A 20,022-nucleotide genomic window follows, 5' to 3' on the forward strand; every position below is an offset into this window, starting at 1 on the left:
AGCTGCCAGCTCCTGAAGGTAGGACCTGGGTCTCACAGCCTGGCCTAGAGTGGCTACTCAGTGAAAGCTTGTCAAATGAATGGATGAATGAAGCTTTTTGAGGCAATTCCATGTCCTTCTACATGTTAACTGTAGTCTAGTCTGGTAGGCTGAAAGCTGCATAAAGGGAGAGGGCTCTCATTTCCTTCTGTCTGGCATGTAGCCTCCCTGCCCTGCACAGTACTCTATCTGTAGTAGGTACCCACGTGCTTATTACCTGTTGTCCAGTGTTCTCTGTTTGGCTTTCCCTGCTTGTTCCCTCCCCAGAACTCTCTGCAGTGTCTGAGCTCTTGCAGCATGGGCTGCCCCAGATAAACAGCAGGGGCCCAGAAAGCCTTGCCTTCCTGTCCGATCGCCAGTATGTGGAGGAGACTGCTCGCAAGAGACAGTACTGCATCCTGATTCTCTTCTACCTGGCCTACATCCATGAGGACAGGTCAGTGCTCAGGGCTGGCGGCTGGCAGTGGGTGCTGGGCCTGTGCCTGCAACCCAGTTCAGTTCAATAAATATTCACAGAGGGATCCTCTCGAAACCTGATGCTGGGCACTGGAAACACAGAGATATATGACAAATGGGTTATATCCCCCAAGGGGCTCATATCTTAGAAGGGGAGGTGAGATAGTAGGTAGACACAGTGCAGAGAGAGACTGAAGCCCGGAATGCTAGTGAGAGCTCTTTGATATCCTTGAGGGTAGTGTTTGTTCACAGAAAAAGACTTCAGTGATTTACTTTGGTTTTAAAAGTTACTATACAATTTACGCCCCCATGTGTTCATCAGTTTGTTCTACTATGGGGTCTCACGTGTTGCTGTGATGCCAGAACGTGTACCACTGGTATTCAGATACCAGCAGGGTCACCCATGGTGGTCAGGTTTCAGTTGAGCTTCCAGACTTAGACAAACTAGGAAGAAGGACCCAGCAGTCTACTTCTGAAAAGAGTCAGCCAGTGAAAACCTTATGAATAGCAGCAGAACATTGTCTGATATAGTGCCAGAAGATGAGCCCCTCAGGTTAGAAGGCACTCAGAAGACTACTGGGGAAGATCTGTTGCCTCAAAGTAGAGTCAGCCTTAATGACATAGATGGAGTCGAGCTTTTGGGATCTTCATTTGCTGATGTGGCACAACTCAAAATGAGAAGAAACAGCTGCAAACATCCATTATATTTGGAATGTGGAATGTATGAAGTATAAATCTAGGAAAATTGGAAGCCATCAAAAATGAAATGGTCTGCATAAAGATCGATATCCTAGACATTAGTGAGCTGAAATGGACTGGCATTGGCCATTTTGAATCAGACAATCATGTGGTCTACTACGCCAGGAATGACAGCTTGAAAAGGAATGATGGTGCATTCATCATCAAAAAGAATATTTCAAGATCCATCCTGAAGTACAGTGCTGTCAGTGATAGGGTAATATCCATACACCTACAGGAAAGACCAGTTAATACAACTATTATTCAAATTTATGCACCAACCACTAAGGCAAAAGATGAAGAAATTGAAGATTTTTATCAACTTCTGCAATCTGAAATTGATTGAAAATGCAATCAGGATGCATTGATAATTACTAGTGATTGGAATGAGAAAGTTGGAAACGAAGAAGGATCGGTAGTTGGGAGATATGGCCTTGGTGATAGACACGATGCTGGAGATCGCACAATAGAATTTTGCAAGACCAATGACTTCTTCATTGCAAATACCTTTTTCCAACAACATAAATGGCAAGTATACATGTGAACCTCGCAGATAGAATACACAGGAATCAAATCAACTACATCTGTGGAAAGAGATGATGGTAAAGCTCAATATCATCAATCAGAACAAGGCTAGTGGTCGACTGCGGAACAGACCATCAATTGCTCATATGCAAGTTCAAGTTGAAACTGAAGAAAATTAGAACAAGTCCACGAGAGCCAAAGTATGACCTTGAGTATATTCCACCTGAATCTAGAGACCATCTCAAGAATAGATTTGACACGTTGAACACTAATGACCAAAGGCCAGACAAGTTGTGGAATGAGGTCAAGGATATCATACATGAAAAAAGCCAAGAGGTCATTAAAAAGACAGGAAAGAAAGAAAAGATGAAAACGGATGTCAGAAGAGACTCTGAAACTTGCTCTTGAATGTTGAGTAGCTAAAGGGAAAGGAAGAAATCATGAAGTAAAAGAGCTGAACAGAAGATTTCAAAGGGTGGCTCGAGAAGACAAAGTAAAGAATTATAGTGACATGTGCAAAGACCTGGAGATAGAAAACTAAAAGGGAAGAACATGCTCAGCATTTCTCAAGCAGAAAGAACTGAAGAAAAAATTCAAGCCTCCCGTGCAATAGTGAAGGATTCTATGGGGAAAATATTAAACAACACAGGAAACATCAAAAGAAGATGGCAGGAATGCACAGAGTCACCATAGCCTTCAGGATGGATTACACCTTAACCTAAAGAAGACAAAAATTCTCACAACTGGACCAATAAGCAGCATCATGATAAATGGAGAAAAGATTGAAGTTGTCAAGGATTTCATTTTACTTGGATCCACAATCAACATCCATGGAAGCAGCAGTTAAGAAATCAAATGACAACATTGCATTGGGCAAATCTGCTGCAAAAGACCTCTTTTAAGTGTTAAAAAGCAAAGGTGGTCACCTTGAAGACTAAGGTGCTCCTGACCCAAGCCATGGTTTTTTCAGTCATCTCATATGCATGCAAAAGCTGGATGATGAATAAGGAAGACTGAAGAAGAACTGACATCTTTGAATTGCGGTGTTGGCAAAGAATATTGAATATCCCATGGACTGCCAAAAGAACGAACAGATCTGTCTTGGAAGAAGTACAACCAGAAGCTCCTTAGAAGCAAGGATGGTGAGACTTCATCTGTTGTACTTTGGATATGTTATCAGTCCCTGGAGAAGGACATCATGTTTGGTAAGGCAGAGAGTCAGCGGAAAAAGAGGAAGACCTTCAACAAGATGGGTTGACACAGTGGCTGCAACAATGGTCTCAAGCATAGCAATGATTTTGAGGATGGCACAGGACCTGGCAGTGTTTTTCTTTTGTATATAGGGTTGCTATGAGTTGAAACCGAATCGGCAGCACCTGACAACAGTAACAACATGTAATTTATAAGGAGCCTGGTGGCACAGTAGTTAAGCAGTCAGCTGCTAATTGAAAGGTCAGCGGTTCCAACCCACTAACCGTTCTGCAGGAGAAAGATGTGACTGTCTGCTTGCATAAAGATTACAGACTTGGAAACCCGATGGGGCAGTTCTACTCTGTCCATTAGAGTCACTCTGAGTTGGAATCGACTAGATGGCAACTGTTTTTTTTTTTTTTTTTAATATATACAGTTTATTAAAATTTCAAAATCAAAGCACTATTTTTTCTTAAGCTTTCAAGTTTGGCTTATAAATTATTCTGTTTATAAGGTTAGTAAGTAATCACCTTTTAAGATACCTTTTAAGATACCTAGTGTCAATTAGCATAATGAAGTTTATTAAGAAAATGTTCTGCATCCCACGTTGGTGAGTGGCGTCTTGGGTCTCAAAAGTGAGTGAGTGACCATCTAAGATACATCAATTGGTCCCAACCCACCTGGAGCAAAGGAGAATGAAGAACACCAAAGACACAAGGAAGATATTAGCCCAGGAGACAGAAAGGGCGACATAAACGAGAGAATCCATCAGCCTGAGACCAGAAGAACTAGATGGTGCCCGGCTACCACCAATGACCACCCTGACAGGGAATACAACAGAGAGTCCCTGACGGAGCAGGATAAAAGTGGGGTGCAGAACTCAAATTCTAGTAAAAAGACCAGACTTAATGGTCTGACTGAGATTGAAGGGTCCCCGGAAGACATGGCCCCCATCCTCTCCCTGAGACCAGAACTGAAACCATCCCCGAAGCCAACTCTTCAAAGATTAGGCTGGACTGTGGGAAATAAAATGATAATCATGAAGAGTGTGCCTCTTAGCTCAGGTAGATACATGAGACTAAATGGGCAGCTCCTGTCTGGAGGCAAGATGAGAAGGCCAAAAGGGGCAGGAGCTGGTTGAATGGACATGGGAAATCCAGAGTAGAAAAGAGTGTGCTGTCACATTATAGGGAGAGCAGCTAGGGTCACATAGCACTGTATGTATAAATTTTTGTATCAGAAACTGACTTGAACTGTAAACTTTCACTTAAAGTACAATAAAAAAAATAAAAAAAGATACCTTTAGTACTTGATCCCATTTTTAAACTTACTTAATTGAATACCTTCAAAATTTTAAATTGCATTTATAAATTTAATATATTCAATTTCCTTTTTAAGAAGTTAAACTAGCTGACATACCTTCCCTTGTACTTAAGTAAATTTCAAAATCTAATAATATATATGGGTAATTATTAGGCTTGGTGAGTTACTGAAAATGTCTATTTGGAAGTTGGGTCTGGAGCTCAGAAGCAAGATTTGAGATGAAGGTAGAGAAATTTGAGATTTGAGCATCTTCAAGCTGTATTCTAAAACCTGAGGAGGTGGGCAGATCGAGGAGAGAATTCTGGGGAAGACCATCCCTTAACCCTGTGTAGAGGTTGAAGATACTCAGAAGAACCTGAAAAGTAGCATTGGATAGGTAGAAGACAAGCCAGGTGGGGTGCAGTGTCAAAAGGCAAGGGATTGAAGTTGCAGAGAAGATGGAGGAGTTGCCGTTTAGTGTTCAGGTGATAGGCTCAATATTGCTCCACCAGAATAAGTGGAATTGCTGGATCAGATGGTAACTCTATTTTTAAACTTTTGAGGAACTGCCAGCCTGTTTTCCACAGTGACTACACCATTTTAAATTCCCACCAGCAATATTTGAGGGTTCCACTTTCTCCACATCTTCACCAACACTTGTTATTATTTGTCTTTTTTTCTTTTTTAATTGAGGTAAAATTCACAAACATGAAACTGTTGTTGTTTTTAGGTGCCGTTAAGTCAGTTCCAACTCATTGCAACCCTATGTACAACAAAACAAAACGCTAACAGGTCCTGCATCATCCTCACAATCGTTGCTATGCTTGAGCCCATTATTTCAGCCACTGTGTCGGTCCATCTTGTTGAGGTCTTCCTCTTTTTCACTGACCCTCTACCCTACCAAGCATGATGTCCTTCTCCAGGGACTGGTCCCTCCTGATAACACGTCCGAAGTACATGAGACAAAGTCTCATCATCCTTGCTTCTAAGGAGCATTCTGGCTGTACTTTTTCCAAGACAGATTTGTTCATTCTTTTGGCAGTCCATGGTATATTCAATATTCTTCACCAACACAATTCAAAGGTGTCAGTTCTTCTTCTGTCTTCCTTATTCATTGTCCAGCTTTTGCACGTATATGAGGCGATTGAAAATACCATAGCTTAGGTCAGGTACACCGTAGTCCTCAAAGTGACATCTTTGCTTTTTAACACTTTAAAGAGGTCTTTTGCAGCAGATTTGCCCAATGCAATGCATCGTTTGATTTCTTGACTGCTGCTTCCATGCGTGTTGATTGTGGATACAAGTAAAATGAAATCCTTGATAACTTCAATATTTTTAAAATCCTTCACAACTTCAATATTTTCTCCATTTATCTAATGTTGCTTATTGGTCCATTTGTGAGGATTTTTGTTTTCTTTATGTTGAGGCATAATCCATACTGAAGGCTGTAGCCTTTGATCTTCATCAGTAAGTACTTCAAGTCCTCTTTGCTTTTAGCAAGCAAGGTTGTGTTATCTGCGTATCACAGGTTGTTAAGGAGTCTTCCTCCAATTCTGAGGCCCCATTCTTCTTCATATGGTACAGCTTCTGGGATTATCTGCTCACCATACAGACTGAATAAGTATGGTGAAAGGATACAACCCTGATGCACATCTCTTCTGATTTTAAACCAGTAAGTACATCCCTTGTTCTGTTGGAATGACTGCCTCCTGGTCTATGTACAGGTTCCGCATGAGCACAATTAAGTGTTCTAGAATTCCTGTTGTTTGCAGTGTTGTCCATAATTTGTTGTGCTCCACACAGTTGAATGCATTTGCATAGCCAGTAAAACACATGTAAACATCTTTCTGGTATTCTCTGCTTTCAGCCAAGATCCATCTGATGTCAACAATGATATCCCTCATTCCATGTCCTTAAAATTAACCATCTTAAAATGAGTGATTTAGTGGCATATAGTACATTCATAGTGTTGTGCGACCACCACCGCTGTCTACTTCCAAAACATTTTAATCACCTCAAACCGAAAACCTGTACCCATTAAGCAGTTATTCCCCATACTCCTCTGCCCCCTCACCCTTACCTCCCTCCTCTGGCAATCACCCATGCTCTTTGTCTCTGTGGATTCACCTATTCTGGATATTTCATATCAATGGAATCATACAATATTTGTCCTTTTGTTTTCAAGGTTCATCCACATTGTGGCATGTGTCATTACTTTTTCCTTTTTATGGCTGAATAATATTCCATTGTGTGTATATACCACAATTTGTTTACCCATTCCTCTGTTGGTAGACATTTGTGGTGTTTCCACTTTTTGGCTATTGTGAGTAGTGCTGCTATGAATATATATGTACATGTATATGTTTGTGTACCTATTTTCAACTCTTTGGAGTATATACCTAGGAGTGAAATCACTGGGTCATATGGTAATTCTATGTTTAATTTTTTGAGGAGCGACCAAACTTTTGCACAGTGACTACACCATTTTATATTCGCACCAGCAATGTACAAGGGTTCCAATTTCTCCACGTCCTCACCAACACGTGTCTTTTGGATTATAGCAGTCCTAGTGGTTGTCAAGTGGTATCTCATTGTGGTTTTGATTTGCATCTCCCTAAAGATTAATGGAAGAAGCCCTTGTGGAGCTATGGTTAAGCACTGGGATGCTAACTGAAAGGTTGGCGATTTGAACCCACCAGCTGCTCTGTGGGAGAAAAGACCTGGCAATCTACTCCTGTAAAGATTTCAGCCTAGGAAGTCCTATGGGGCGGCTCTACTCTGTCCTGTAGGGTTGCTATGACTCAGAATTGGCTCAATGGCATGCAACAACAATGATTAATGGAGAATCTTCTCATGTGCTTACTGTCCATTTGTATATCTTCTTTGGAGAAATGTCTCTTCAGATCATTTGCCATTTTTAAATTGGGTCACTTGTCTTTTTGTTGTCAAATTGTAAGAGTTCTATCTATATTCTGGATACTAGACCGTTATCAGATGTATGGTTTGAAAACATTCTCTCCCATTCTGTAAGTTGTCTTTATTTTCTTGATAAGTATCCTTTTAAGCACAACAGTTTGTTAATTTTGATGAAGTCTAATTTAACTTATTTTTTCTTTTGTTATTTGTGCTTTTGGTGTTGTATCTAGGAAACCATTTCCTAACCCAACATCATGAAGATTTACTCCTATATTTTCTTCTACAGTTCTTTTCTTTTACAGTTTTAACTCTTTCATTTAGGCTTATGATCCACTTTTAGTTAATTTTTGTGTATGGTGTGAGGTAGGGGGTCAGACTTCATTCTTTTGCATGCGGATATTCAGTTGTCCAGGCACTATTTGTTTAAAAGATTTTTTCCCCCATTTAATTGTCTTGGCACACTTGTCAAAAATCAATTTACCTGTGTGATTTAAAAAAGTTTTTTTTCCTCCTTTTTTTTTTTTTTTTTTACTGGAAAACTCATTTTTATTTATTTATTTATTTATTTTTTATTTATTTATTTATTTTTTAATATTTTATTGTACTTCAGGTGAAGGCTTACAGAACAGATAGTTTCTCATGTAACAGTAACACACATGCTGTTTTATGACATTGGCTAACAACCCCACAACATTTTAACCCTCTAAATACTCAACTTTTTTTTTTTTTGGTGAAAATACACATAGCCAAAGATACGCCATTTCAAAAATTTTTTTTACATACACATTTAAGTGACATTGACTACGCTCTTCTAATTATGCTGTTATTCTCACTTAAGATGAAGGCTTACAGGACAAAATAGTCTCCCATTTGACAGTTACTACAAATGTTGCCCTATGACAATGGTTAACAATCTCACAACACATCAACAATATCCTTACTCTATTTTATTCCTACTTTTTAAAAATCATGCTTATTGTAAAAATTTAAGTAAAATGCTTGGGCATAAAGTTAAAACAATGATACCACTCCATACATCTGCTAGAGTTAACTATTGTTAGGTGTCCTATGAACTCATCTTTGTATATACAAACATATATGTGCTTTTTAAAAAAAAATTTACACAATAGGATATTATATAAGATATTCAACTTGCTTTTTAACTTAACAATATATCTTGGAATCGTTCCATGCTAGTACATGTATTAATAGACCCACCTTATTTTTTTTGTAACTTCATAATACTCTACAGTATGGCTATTTTCCATCTTATTTTTTTAAATAATTTTTTTGGACTAATTTTAGATTTATGGAAAAAGATAATACAGGGAGTTCCCATATACCCCTCACCCATTTTCCTCTAACGTTTAACGTAACCAAGATACATTTCTCAAAACCAGGTGTCAAGGCAGGTCCACAATCGCCAGCAAAAGACCTCACATACACGCTATCAGTGCATGAAAAACGCTTTACTCACATAGAGAAGAGACAGAGCGAGATCAGCTTCATTAGTGGGCACCCATCTCCTATGGCCAGCAGGCTCATCCCACATATGGCCGGTGCAGGGCAGATGTTCTGCATTCACCCTTCTTGTGCTGCCGGGAACAGATATAAAAGTGGGATTGGCCAGGTGCCATGTGCTACCCATGCATGAACAAGAGGCAGAGGAAGTTACTGTGTGCCCAGAACAGGGGAAGGGCTTCGCTGATAAGAAGAAGGAACTCAGAGAGAGAAGGCTACCCAATTCCCAGCTTTGTTATCAGAGAATGTTCTGGGCCCAAGGCCTTTACTTAGGCGGCCTGGATGGGAGGTGGAGAGGCAGACTGTTCCCCCAACACCAAGGAACCAACACTGGTACATTACTATTAACTAAACTTTATTCAGATTTCATCTGCTTTTCCTCTACTGTCTTTTTTCTGTTCTAGGACACAATCCAGGATGCTGCACTGCATTTAGTATTATCCATTCTTAAATGTTAAATTTTTTTAGGTACTTAATCTGATAGGTAAGACATGGCCATGGTACAAAATGCAAAAGCTATGTAACGGTATATAGTGAAAAGTCAGTCTCCTTCTCAGCCCCATCTTCCTTGCGTGTACATTGATGCCCACCCACCACACAGAAAATAGCCCATTGAGCACAGCAATGCTTATTGATGAGAGATACAAGGAGAGATGGGTGGACTGGTCTCCTGAACCCCTTTCACAGTCTTAATGTGGCAGGCAGATGCCTCACTTCCCAATGTGAGTGAGGAGTCTCTGGCCCCTGACAGAGCCTTGCACAAAGCTTAGCACTGTGATGTGTGTGTGAGACATGCTTTTCGAGTAACAGCACATTATTTGTGCAAGGTATCATTAGGTTGTGGACATGCTGGGACAGAGGGACAATAATGCTGTGGGAGGATGTGGCAAGGTAGGACCCAAGAGTCAACTGGCTGGCATCTCTGCCATTCTCACTCAGACTCTCCTTGGTTGACAGGTTTGTTTTGGAGGCAGAGTTATTTGGGGCCGTGCAAAGCTTCCTCCTGTCTCTGCAGGACCAGGGCGAGTGCCCTCCACCAGTGGTCTTCAGAGCCTCCATCTATCTGCTTGCAGTCTGCCAGGACAAAGACGGTGCACTAGATGAGGTATGGACCAAATGCCTGGGGTTCCCCTCCTCCTGCACATCTTTACATTAATGTGCCTAGGAGACCATGGTAATATATGTGTAGAGAAGGAGGTGGCATTGGAGAGAGAGAGTTGGGGTGGGGGGATAGTGAGAGGGAAGGGTGCTGACACATACAGAACCTATGCCCCAAAATAAAAAAAAAACCAAACCCATTGCCGTCAAGTCGATTCCAAATCATAGTGACCTTGTAAGACAGAGTAGAACTGTCCCATAGAGTTTCCAAGGCTGTAATCTTTACGGGAAGCAGGCTGCCACATCTTTCTCCCATGGAGCAGCTGGTAGCTTTGAACAGCCAACCTTCCACTTAACAGCCAAGCTGCTTATCCACTGTGCCACCAGGGCTCCTTCAGAGCCTATGTAAGTTAGCTAATTCTCCCAACTGCTCTGGGAGGAGGTGATTATTATTTCCATTTTACAGATAAGAAATTCAAGGCTTAGGTTAAAATATGTTTCTCTAGATCACACAGTTAGTTGATAGGGGAGCCAGGACTCCAACTGAGACTTGACCAACTCCCAAGGCTGTTTCCTTGCTCCCACTCTGGTGTGTGCAGGAGAGAGGTGAGAGGTATTGTATCTCCTTCTGGTCATACCTTATCAAACAAAGTGGGTTGGTGGGACCCAGATCACTGTTAATCAGGCTGACCCTGGGTCCTTGATTGTGGATGTGTCTGTGCAGTTTTCTCTCTCCAGCTCCTTATAAACTCCTGGTGATCAAGGACCACATCTAATTTATCACTGAATCTCACACTTCTTTCATAGAAGAATCTTTCTACTCCTTTGCTGCTGACTCTTCAGCTTCAACCTAAGGATATTTTTCCTTCACTGACGATTAATTATGCCTCTTTTTTCTTTCTTTTGGGGCAAACATGATTCGAGCAGAGCTCGTCTAGTTTGAATGGAAGCAGGAAGGTGTAGTGAAATGCATAGGCCCTCAAGTAAGACAGACGTGGGCACAAAGTCCCATTGTTTCTTTGTGATGTTAGCAGTTGATGATCATTGCCTAGATCCACTAACTGACTGGGGATTGCAAAATGATAATATTCTAATTCTGTCATTCTGTCTTTGTTTATTAACTGGAATATTCTTTTTTTTCATTTACTGTTGTAGTTTAAGTGAAAGTTTACATTTCGAGGTAGTTTCTCATACAAAAATTTATACATACATTGTTATGTCACCCTAATTGCTCTTCCTATACTGTGACAGCACACTCCTTCTTTCCACCCCTGATTTCCCATGCCCATTCAACCAGCAACTAACCCTCTCTGCCTTCCCATCTCACCTCCGGCAGAAGCTGCCTATTTAGTCTCATGTATCTACATGAGCTAAGAAGCACGCTCTTCATGAGTATCATTTTATGTCCCACAGTCCAGTCCAGTCCAATCTTTGTCTGAAGAATTGGCCTCAGGAATTGTTTTAGTTCTAAGCTGACAGAGAGTTCGGGGGCCATGGTTTCTGTGGTTCCTCTGGTCTCAGTCAGACCATTAAGTCTGGTCTTTTTACTAGAATTTGAGTTCTGTACCTCACTTTTCTCCTGCTCCATCAGGGACTATCTGTTGTGTTCCCTGCCAGGGCGGTCATTGGTGGTAGCCAGGCACCATCTAGTTCTTCCGGTCTCAGGCTGATGAAGTCTGTGGTTTATGTGGCCCTTTTCATCTCTTGGGCTATACTTTCCTTGTGTCTTTGGTGTTCTTCATTCTCCTTTACTCCAGGTGGTTGGGACCAATTGATGTATCTTAGATGGCCACTTGCTAGCTTTTAAGACCCCAGATACCACTCACCAAAGTAGGATGGCAGAAGATTTTATTAATAAACTTTGTTATGCCAGTTGACCTAGATGTCCCCTGAAAGCATGGTCCCCAGACCCCTACCCCTGCTACTCAGTCCCTCAAAGTGTTTGATTGTATTCTAACTAGAGTATTCTTACAAAAAGAAACTTCCCCTCATCAACTATCTGGTTACTCTGATTGTGTAGGAAGCATAAATTAAATGCTCGATTCTTTCCCGTTAATTACCAGTTTAAAAAAAAAAAAAAAGAGTTAGTTGCTTAGTATCCTCCAAAGGTGACCAAGGAGATTTTTTTTTTTTTGTATCACTATGAGCTTATGATTTAAAATATTTAACTGTAGTTATTATCCTTTTGAGGCACAATTTGTCCTATCTTTGGCCAAAAAACCAAAAACCAAACCCATAGCCATCGAGTCAATTCTGACTCATAGCGACCCTATAGGACAGAGTAGAACTGCCCCCATAGGGTTTCCAAGGAGCGGGTGGTGGATTCGAACTGCCAACCTTTTGGTTAGTAGCCATAGCTCTTAACCACTGCGCCACCAGGGCTCCTGTCTTTGGCCAGTGGGAGCATATTCAGGGTGGCCCCTGAGTCCTTTTGATACAACCCTGGTAGTCTTTGACAGTTTTTATGCTTTCTAGTGTGACAAGATATTTTAGGCTAGTTTTTGTACATTTCTGGTTCCCCTATTCTCTCTTTAACCTACCCCAGTTAGTCCTTCACCCCTGCCAAGTCTCTGAAAATGTACTCATCAAAGTCACCAGTAACCAACATGTGACTAAAGCCAGTAGTCAATATTGAGTCATCATATTACTTGACCTTCAACAGCATCTCTTTTCTTTGAAACACTGTCTTTACATGGCATCTAGAATTCCATGTACCTGGTTTTCTTCCTACCTCTCTGGCAGTTCTGTTTCAGTTCGTTGCTGATTCTTTATCTCCCTGACACCTGAGTGTTGTAGTGCTCTAGGGCTCAGTCTTTGACCACTTTTATTTTCTATCTAAACTTACAGCCTTTATGATCTCATACAGTCTTATGGCTGGGACGACATGACCTGAATTAAACAAGATCATGCTGGCTGCTAGGAGAATAGAGCAAAGGAGCGCAAGGGCGGAAGCAGAGAAAGCAGTTAGGAGGCTACAGTAATAATGTAGGCAAGAGACAGCACAGGAGGTGGTGAAGTGTCAGATTCTGGATGTATTTTGAAGGTGGAGCCAGTAGGATTTCTTGATGGATCAGATGTGGGAATAAGAGAGAATAAAAGGGTATTTCCAAGGATTTTGGCCTGAGCAATGGGCAAGATGAAGTAGCCATCACCTGAGATGGAGAAGATTGCTGGAATAACAGGTTTGGGGGAACTTTCAGGAGCTGTTTCAGGCATGTTAAATTTGAACTTTCTTTCAGATATCTGTGTGGCTGTATTGGCTTGGCCTTGAATATTTGAATATGGAGTTTAGGGGAGCATTCTGGGTGGGAGTTACAGATTTGGAAGTCATCAGTGTATAAACAGCATTTGAAACTGAGACTGGATGTGATCTCCAAGAGTGGGTATAGTGGATATAGGTCAAGAAGAAAAGAGAACCAAGGACTGAGCCGGGGGCTCTCACTATTTAGAAGTTGGGGAAAGGAAGAAGAACCAACAGCGGAGACTGGGAAGGAACAGGCAGTGAAATAGGAGGAAAACCAGGGGAACATGTCCTGGACGCCCAGTGAAGAAAACTATTTCAAAGAGGCGAGTAATCAACTGCATCAGATGTTGCTGATAAATACGATGAGGACAGAGCTGATTCTTGCCACTCTTTTATGTCAGTTGCGTGGCTTCAAGCAGAGAGTAGGCAGTTAGATTTAACCATGGTGGAAGAGGTTTAGCCAGAGTATGACAAAACCAGAGAGGAGAAAGGGCACTGAAAGGACAATGAGTGAGTACAGTGATGGACAATGGTGCTTAGGCAGCACACAGAGGGAAGTGAGGATGCAGTGAGATGTTGCTGTTGTTAGGTGCCGTCAAGTTGGTTCCGACTCACAGTGACCCCGTGCATAACAGAACAAAATACTGCCCGGTCACAATCGTTGTTATACTTGAGCCCATTGTTGAAGCCACTGTGTCAGTCCATCTTGTTGAGGGTCTTTCTCTTTTTCACAGACCCTCTAGTTTATCAAGCATGATGTCCTTCTCCAGGGACTGATCCCTCCTGATAACACGTCCAAAGTATGTGAGACGTAGTCTCACCATCCTTGCTTCTAAGGAGTATTCTGGCTGTACTTCTTCCAGAACAAAGACAGATTTGTTCGTTCTTTTGGCAGTCCATGGTATATTCAATACTCTTTGCCACATCACAGTTCAAAGGCATCAATTCTTTGGTCTTCCTTATTCCTTGTCCAGCTGTCCTATGCATATGAGGCAACTTAAAACACCTTGGCTTGGGTCAGGCACACCTTAGTCTTCAAGGTGACATCTTTGCTTTTCAACACTTTAAAGAGGTCTTTTGCAGCAGATTTGCCCAGTGCAGTACGTCTTTTGATTTCTTGACTGCTGCTTCCATGGGTTTTGATTGTGGATCCAAGTAAAATGAATCCTTGACAACTTCAATCTTTTCTCCATTTATCAAGATGTTGCTTATTGGTCCAGTTATGAGGGTTTGTTTTCTTTATGTTGAGGTCCACAATCCATACTGAAGGCTGTGGTCTTTGGTCTTCATCAGTAAGTACGTCAAGTCCTCTTCAATTTCAGCAGACAAGGTTGTGTCATCTGCATATCACAGGTTGTTAATGAGGTGAGATAAGGCAATGAAAAGGTATAGGATTGATGGATTCTGGGTTCTGATGGGGGTCAAAGAATATTGTTGGATTGAAATACTAGAGGGATTGAGCTGGAGAGATAGAAGGTGATGGTGGGAAAGGGGAAAATGGGATGCTTGAAATCGGGATTATTAGGGAAAGTGTAGTTACTAGTAATGAATAGGTCTAGGGATATGACCAGGGCCATGAATGGCAGAGGCAAGTGGAGGACAAGATCATTAGAAAGGAGGAAGTCAGAGAATTTGGAGGCCAAGGTTTTGGAACTAGGAATGTGAGAGAGAAAATAGCCTCCATCTGAGAGGGCTGCAGGTGAAACAGGTTTTGGGGAAGAGAATCAAAGCTATAATGGGAAGGGAATATTCAAAGAATATTTGCAGTATCTTCTATGAGAAGGCTCACTTGAAGCCATCTACTAGTGAATACCTTTTATGTGGAAGTAGGATGAACTTGTACACATGCACTGCCCTGAAAAGTAGGGCATATACATCCACATTATGGTTCTGTCACTAAGTGCTGGGCATCCCTGGGGAGGTCTCCCTCCCACTCTGGGCTTTGGACACAGCATCCAAAAGCTAAGGGATTAGGCCAGAGTCATCTCTGAAATCCCTTCTGACTCTGGGGAGTGGTAGAATAGTGGGCTGGTGTATGTGTGTGTGTATCCCTAGTAACTGGAGTGTGGGTGTCCCTGGGGGTTGAACATTTCAGTGTCAGGCCCCACCTGTCCTTGAAAGCACCTCCTTTTCAGTGACTTTACTCCAGTTTGGTCAGCATTTCCTGAGCCCTTGAGCGTTACCCAGTGCACATGACTTTTCGTTTGCTTCTCAACATTTTAGTACCTTAACCAGTGTGAATTAACCACTTGTAATTCACCAGATGCCATGTGGGGCTTGGTTGAAGTGAGTCAAACAAGCTCCCTGCCCTTAGGGTGCACCAGTTTGGCAGGAGAGACAAAAAGACCCCTTACAAGGCAGGCAACAACAGCAAAGAGTGTTCTTCTGGAGCTGGAGGCCTGATCAAGAGCTATGAGACCACAGTGGGGAGAGAGATTGTCTGTGGTTACGGCATCAGGAAAGGCTTCGTGGAGGAGATGGAGGTGGTGAAAGGAGAACTTTGAGGCTGAGGGTACAGCCTGATTTAAGATACAGAAGTGGGAAATTCCCAGTTCATCTGTTTAAGGAAGGCAGCCTAGTTTAGTGTGTCTTGGCTAAGTCACATGGGAGACAGAGTGAAGAGGAGCCGGAGAGATAGACTTAAGTCTGCAGACGAAAGGCCTGGAAATCTTCCATAAAGATTATAGCCAAGAAAACCCTATGGAGCAGTTCTACTCTGTTACACGTGGGGTCATCATGAGTCAGAATTGACTTGACAGCAACGGGTTTGGTTTGGTGGTGCCAGGCCCTATGATAGGGACACAAATTAATCTTCCATGGTCTCTGCCCTCAAGCAGCTTCCTATCTAGTGTGGAAGGTAGACACCATAGCCTAACAATTACAACACACTGTGATAAGTATCATTATAGAGCTGGATTTGTCAACCTAGGGGCAATTAACATTTTGGACTGGATGATTCTTTTCTGGGGGGACTATCCTGTGCATTGTAGGATATTTAGCAGCATCCCTGGCCTCTCCCCACTACGTGCCCGTAGCACTTACCCAGTCTCTAGACATTGCCAAATGCCCCCTGGAGGGCATAACCACCCCCAGTTGAGAACCAGTGGTACAACGTAAGCACAGTGGGCTTTTCTTCTCCCTGGAGTGTCCTGAGATAGCCAGTGAAGGTGTCCTGGAGTGCTGAGATGCCAGTACACTTTTCAGTGGCGTCCTGGCTGTGTTTTGGGGGGTCTTTTGGGTCCTCTGTGAGGTATATTTTGCACCTTTCTTTCTGTTGCCTCCAGGTGTCGGTCAGTGCCATCAGAAAATTCCTAGAGGACATCCCAGACCTGCACCTGGTCTACACCCACCACTCTTCCATGCTCAAGTTCTTCCTGTTGTATCCAGTGCTGATGAGTAGGTTTGGGCACCGTGTCCTGGAACTTTGGTTCTCCTGGGAAGAGATAAGCTATGAGGAGCTGGACTGCGTCCCCTCTGCTGGGCAGCCCACCCTTCCTGCCGGCTTGGCAGCCCTCTTCCTCATCCTCAGAAGTAGCCCCAGCATTCTGCTCATCTTGCTGGTAGGTGTCCACTGACTCACTTCCGTATGTGGTGGTGATGAGTCCTCTCTCTCTCTGGGGCCGGTTAACTGAGGTCAGGATGCGCTGCAGCTACTTCTACCTGCGCTGTCTCCATGTGAGTGAGGGCCTTTTGTGCTGGCGGCTGCCTGGTTTCTGTAAATCCAGACCCTTTCCTAAATCTGATAGAGCCTCTCTACTCCCAGGGGATGTAAGGCTATAAAATGCTGACCTCAATCAACATTCCTCTCACCTCCCTGTCTTCTGCTCTCAAGCAGATTTTGTGAACAAGGGTTTACTGTCAAAGGAGACCCTCTGGCATGTAGATGGAGATGTCGACTGCAGAGGGACTCAACCTCTTTTCTGCCATGACTCACATTAAAAAAACCCACACCCATTGCTGTCCAGTCGATTCTGACCCATAGTGACCCTAGAGGACAGAGTAGAACTGCCCCATAAGGTTTCCAAGGAGTGGCTGGGGGATTTGAACTGCAGACCTTTTGGTTAGCAGCTGTATCACTTAACCACTGTGCCACATTGCAATGAACAGTGTGCAACACACTCCCGTGGGCAGGCCCAGAATTTTTCAGAAACTCTGACATTTTTTTATGAAGTAAAACCTCATCCCCTTATCTAACTGGAACATCAGTTAGATAAGATCAGTTACCTATTGTTTGTAATTTCTAACACTGTCTTTAGCTCCACGTTTTTTCTTCCACTCAAGAAAGCACATTGGAAAACAAGCTTAGTGATAGTGACATTATTATACAAGTAGCTGTGTAATTTATAGATATTTTTAAAAAGAAAATGATTTGCACATGTGACACCTTATATATAGTGACAGATTACTGGTAGTAGATCCCAAACTGATTGCAGCATGCCAGTGTAGGAAACGGTTGTTGGACAACCACTGCCTTCAATGCCAGCTCACCCACTCAGCCCCTCCCTAGCCCAGGAAGGAGACCTGGTGGTGCAATGGTTAAGCTCTCAGCTGTTCGAACTGGATGGCCAGTGGCTCCTTGGGAGAAAAGACCTGGCAATCTGCTCCTGTAAAAATTACAGCCTAGGAAACCCTATGGGACACTTCTACTCTGTCATATAGGGTCCCTGTGAGTCAAGAGCATACAACAAGAACAATAAGCCCAGGGAGGACAACATAGCCAGTCAAAGAAGGGTGGTGATTCCTTTGTCTTGTGGTGGTACTTTCCAAATGCACCTTGCACCTTGACCTCCAAAGCAGCAGGACCACCTGAGTACATACTGCTTAAGGCCTGTGAGGTTGAGCCTCCCTAGTTCTCCCCTGGACTCCTCAGTGATACCGTGAAAGGCTTGATAAACTCAACTGACTGATTACTTTAGCCATGCTTCCTCTTGGTTTCTTGTTCTCCCTCTTCACTGGGAGTCCCCTTATTCTCTCTTTTAAGCTGGCTTTAGCATCTCCCAATTTCTGTGTCCTCCTTAGCACCTGCCTCTCCTCCCACACAAATGTCTTTGTTTTTCTCCCTCAGCCTCTGGGCTGCTCCGCTGGGCGATTAACCAGTTGCTGTACGGTCAATTCCGACTTGTGACCTCATGTGCGTCAAAGTAGAGCTGTGCTCCATAGTATTTTCAATGGCTGATTTTTCTGAAGTACATCACCAGGCCTTTCTTCTAAGGTGACTCTGGGTGGACTTGAACTTCCAACCTTTTGCTTAGCAGCATTTGCACCACCCTGGGAGGTTAGTGCTCTGATCCTAATCAGTGGACAGAGCTGAGATACTAGGTTTTCTTGCCAGATGAAGTATTCAGGGTCAGTTCCTCACATATCGTAAGTACCTACAAATATGTGCTGACCAGGTGAATTAGGGGTCTGGAAAGATCTAAGTCTCTCAAAAACAATGAAGTCAGATTTTCTGAGACAGGTACTATGGCAGTATCTTACTTTTTTGCTAAGAAATAGATTTAGAGAGATTTGCCCAAGGTCACAAGAACCCATTGCTGTTCAGTCGATTCTGACTCATAGTGACCCTATAGGACAGAGTACAACTGCCCCATAGGGTTTCCAAAGAGCAGCTGGTGAATTCGAATTGCTGACATTTTGGTAGCAGCCAAGCTCTTAACCACTGTGCCACCAGGGCTCCAAAGGTCACAAAAGTTGGGCTAAAACCCAGATTTTGACTCCCTGCCTAATGTTCATTCTTTCTAGTAAATGGAACTGACTCTTACAACATGAGGAAACTCAATCCTGACTGAGTGTTCCCTCTGCTGGGAGAGTTTGTTTGTTTGCTTGTTTGTTTGTTTGAAAGCTCTCTAAGCATACATTCTATACTAGGCCCTGTGCTGAGCCCTGGGGATACAGAGATGGATTGGATCCAGCCCCTGCCTCAGAGGCAGTGAGGGAGTCAGGCACAATAAACCACTAGCAACTATACTAACCAACGTGGCAGTAAAAGTCAGGCAGAGTGCTTAGGTCCAGCAATGGCAAAGAGATTAATTCCACTTGGGAGGTGTCTTAGACGGGGTTCTCTAGAGAAGCAAAACCAGTGAGATGTGTATATGTATATGTATACATATATATATAGAAAGATTTATCTCAAGGAAATGGCTCCCATGGTTGTAGAGGCTGGCAAGTCCCAAGTCTGTGGATCAGATATCAGGCTGGAGGCATCTCCTGACTCATGTAGCTGCAGGGGCTGATGAACCCAAGATCAGCAGGTCAGATGGCAGGCTGCTGGCTTGTGGGCTGCAGAGGCTGACAAATCCCAAGATCAGCAGGCAGTACTGCGGGCAGCTGGCTCAAGTCCCAAGAACCTGATATCAGATGATGATGAGCCAGATACAGGATCCAGAGCAAGCAAGTGAGCTTCACCAGAACATCCATATATATGTATTGGATACAGGCCACACCCCCAAGGAAACTCCCCTTACAACTGATTGGCTGATCACATCAGATCACATCATGGAGGATGACTACATCATTACATAACTGCCAAATTACATCATTACATAATTGCTAAACCCCTGAGAATCATAGCCCAGCCAAGTTGACACACAACCTTAATCACAGGAGGCAAAGGGAAGGTGACATATATGCTGATCCTGAAAGAATTTGACAAGCAAAAGGCTAATATAGCAGCATGAAAGTGCTTCCTGTAGGACAGTGAGTGCTCTTGTGTGGTTTTGGAGCTTGGGGTATGTCGCAGGAGATGAGGCTGGAGAAAGATAGAGGGAGCAGGTTTTTTTTTTTTAATTGTACTTCAGGTGAAGGCTTACAGAACAAATAGTTTCTCATGAAACAGTAGTACACATATTGTTTTATGACATTGGTTAACAACCCCACAACATGTCAACCCTCTCCCTTCTCGACCTTTTTTGTTTTTTTTTGGTGAAAATACACATAGCCAAAGATACACCATTTCAAAAATTTCTACATGCCCAGTTCAGTGACATCGACTA

General features: G+C 42.8%; 1 protein-coding gene across 1 annotated transcript in view; it reads left to right on the forward strand.

The window, feature by feature from the left end:
- The window catches only part of MEI1 (meiotic double-stranded break formation protein 1), a 100,635-nt gene that overhangs the window by 54,195 nt on the left and 26,418 nt on the right, over positions 1-20,022 (forward strand). Inside the window, exons 18-20 of the mRNA XM_004379972.2 lie at positions 307-475; positions 9,646-9,793; positions 16,315-16,590. Coding sequence (XP_004380029.1) covers positions 307-475; positions 9,646-9,793; positions 16,315-16,590 — 593 coding nt within the window. The remainder of the gene's footprint in view (positions 1-306; positions 476-9,645; positions 9,794-16,314; positions 16,591-20,022) is intronic.

This window comes from Trichechus manatus, unplaced genomic scaffold, assembly GCF_000243295.1.
Source record: "Trichechus manatus latirostris isolate Lorelei unplaced genomic scaffold, TriManLat1.0 scaffold00069, whole genome shotgun sequence".
NCBI classification, from domain to species: Eukaryota; Metazoa; Chordata; class Mammalia; order Sirenia; family Trichechidae; genus Trichechus; species Trichechus manatus.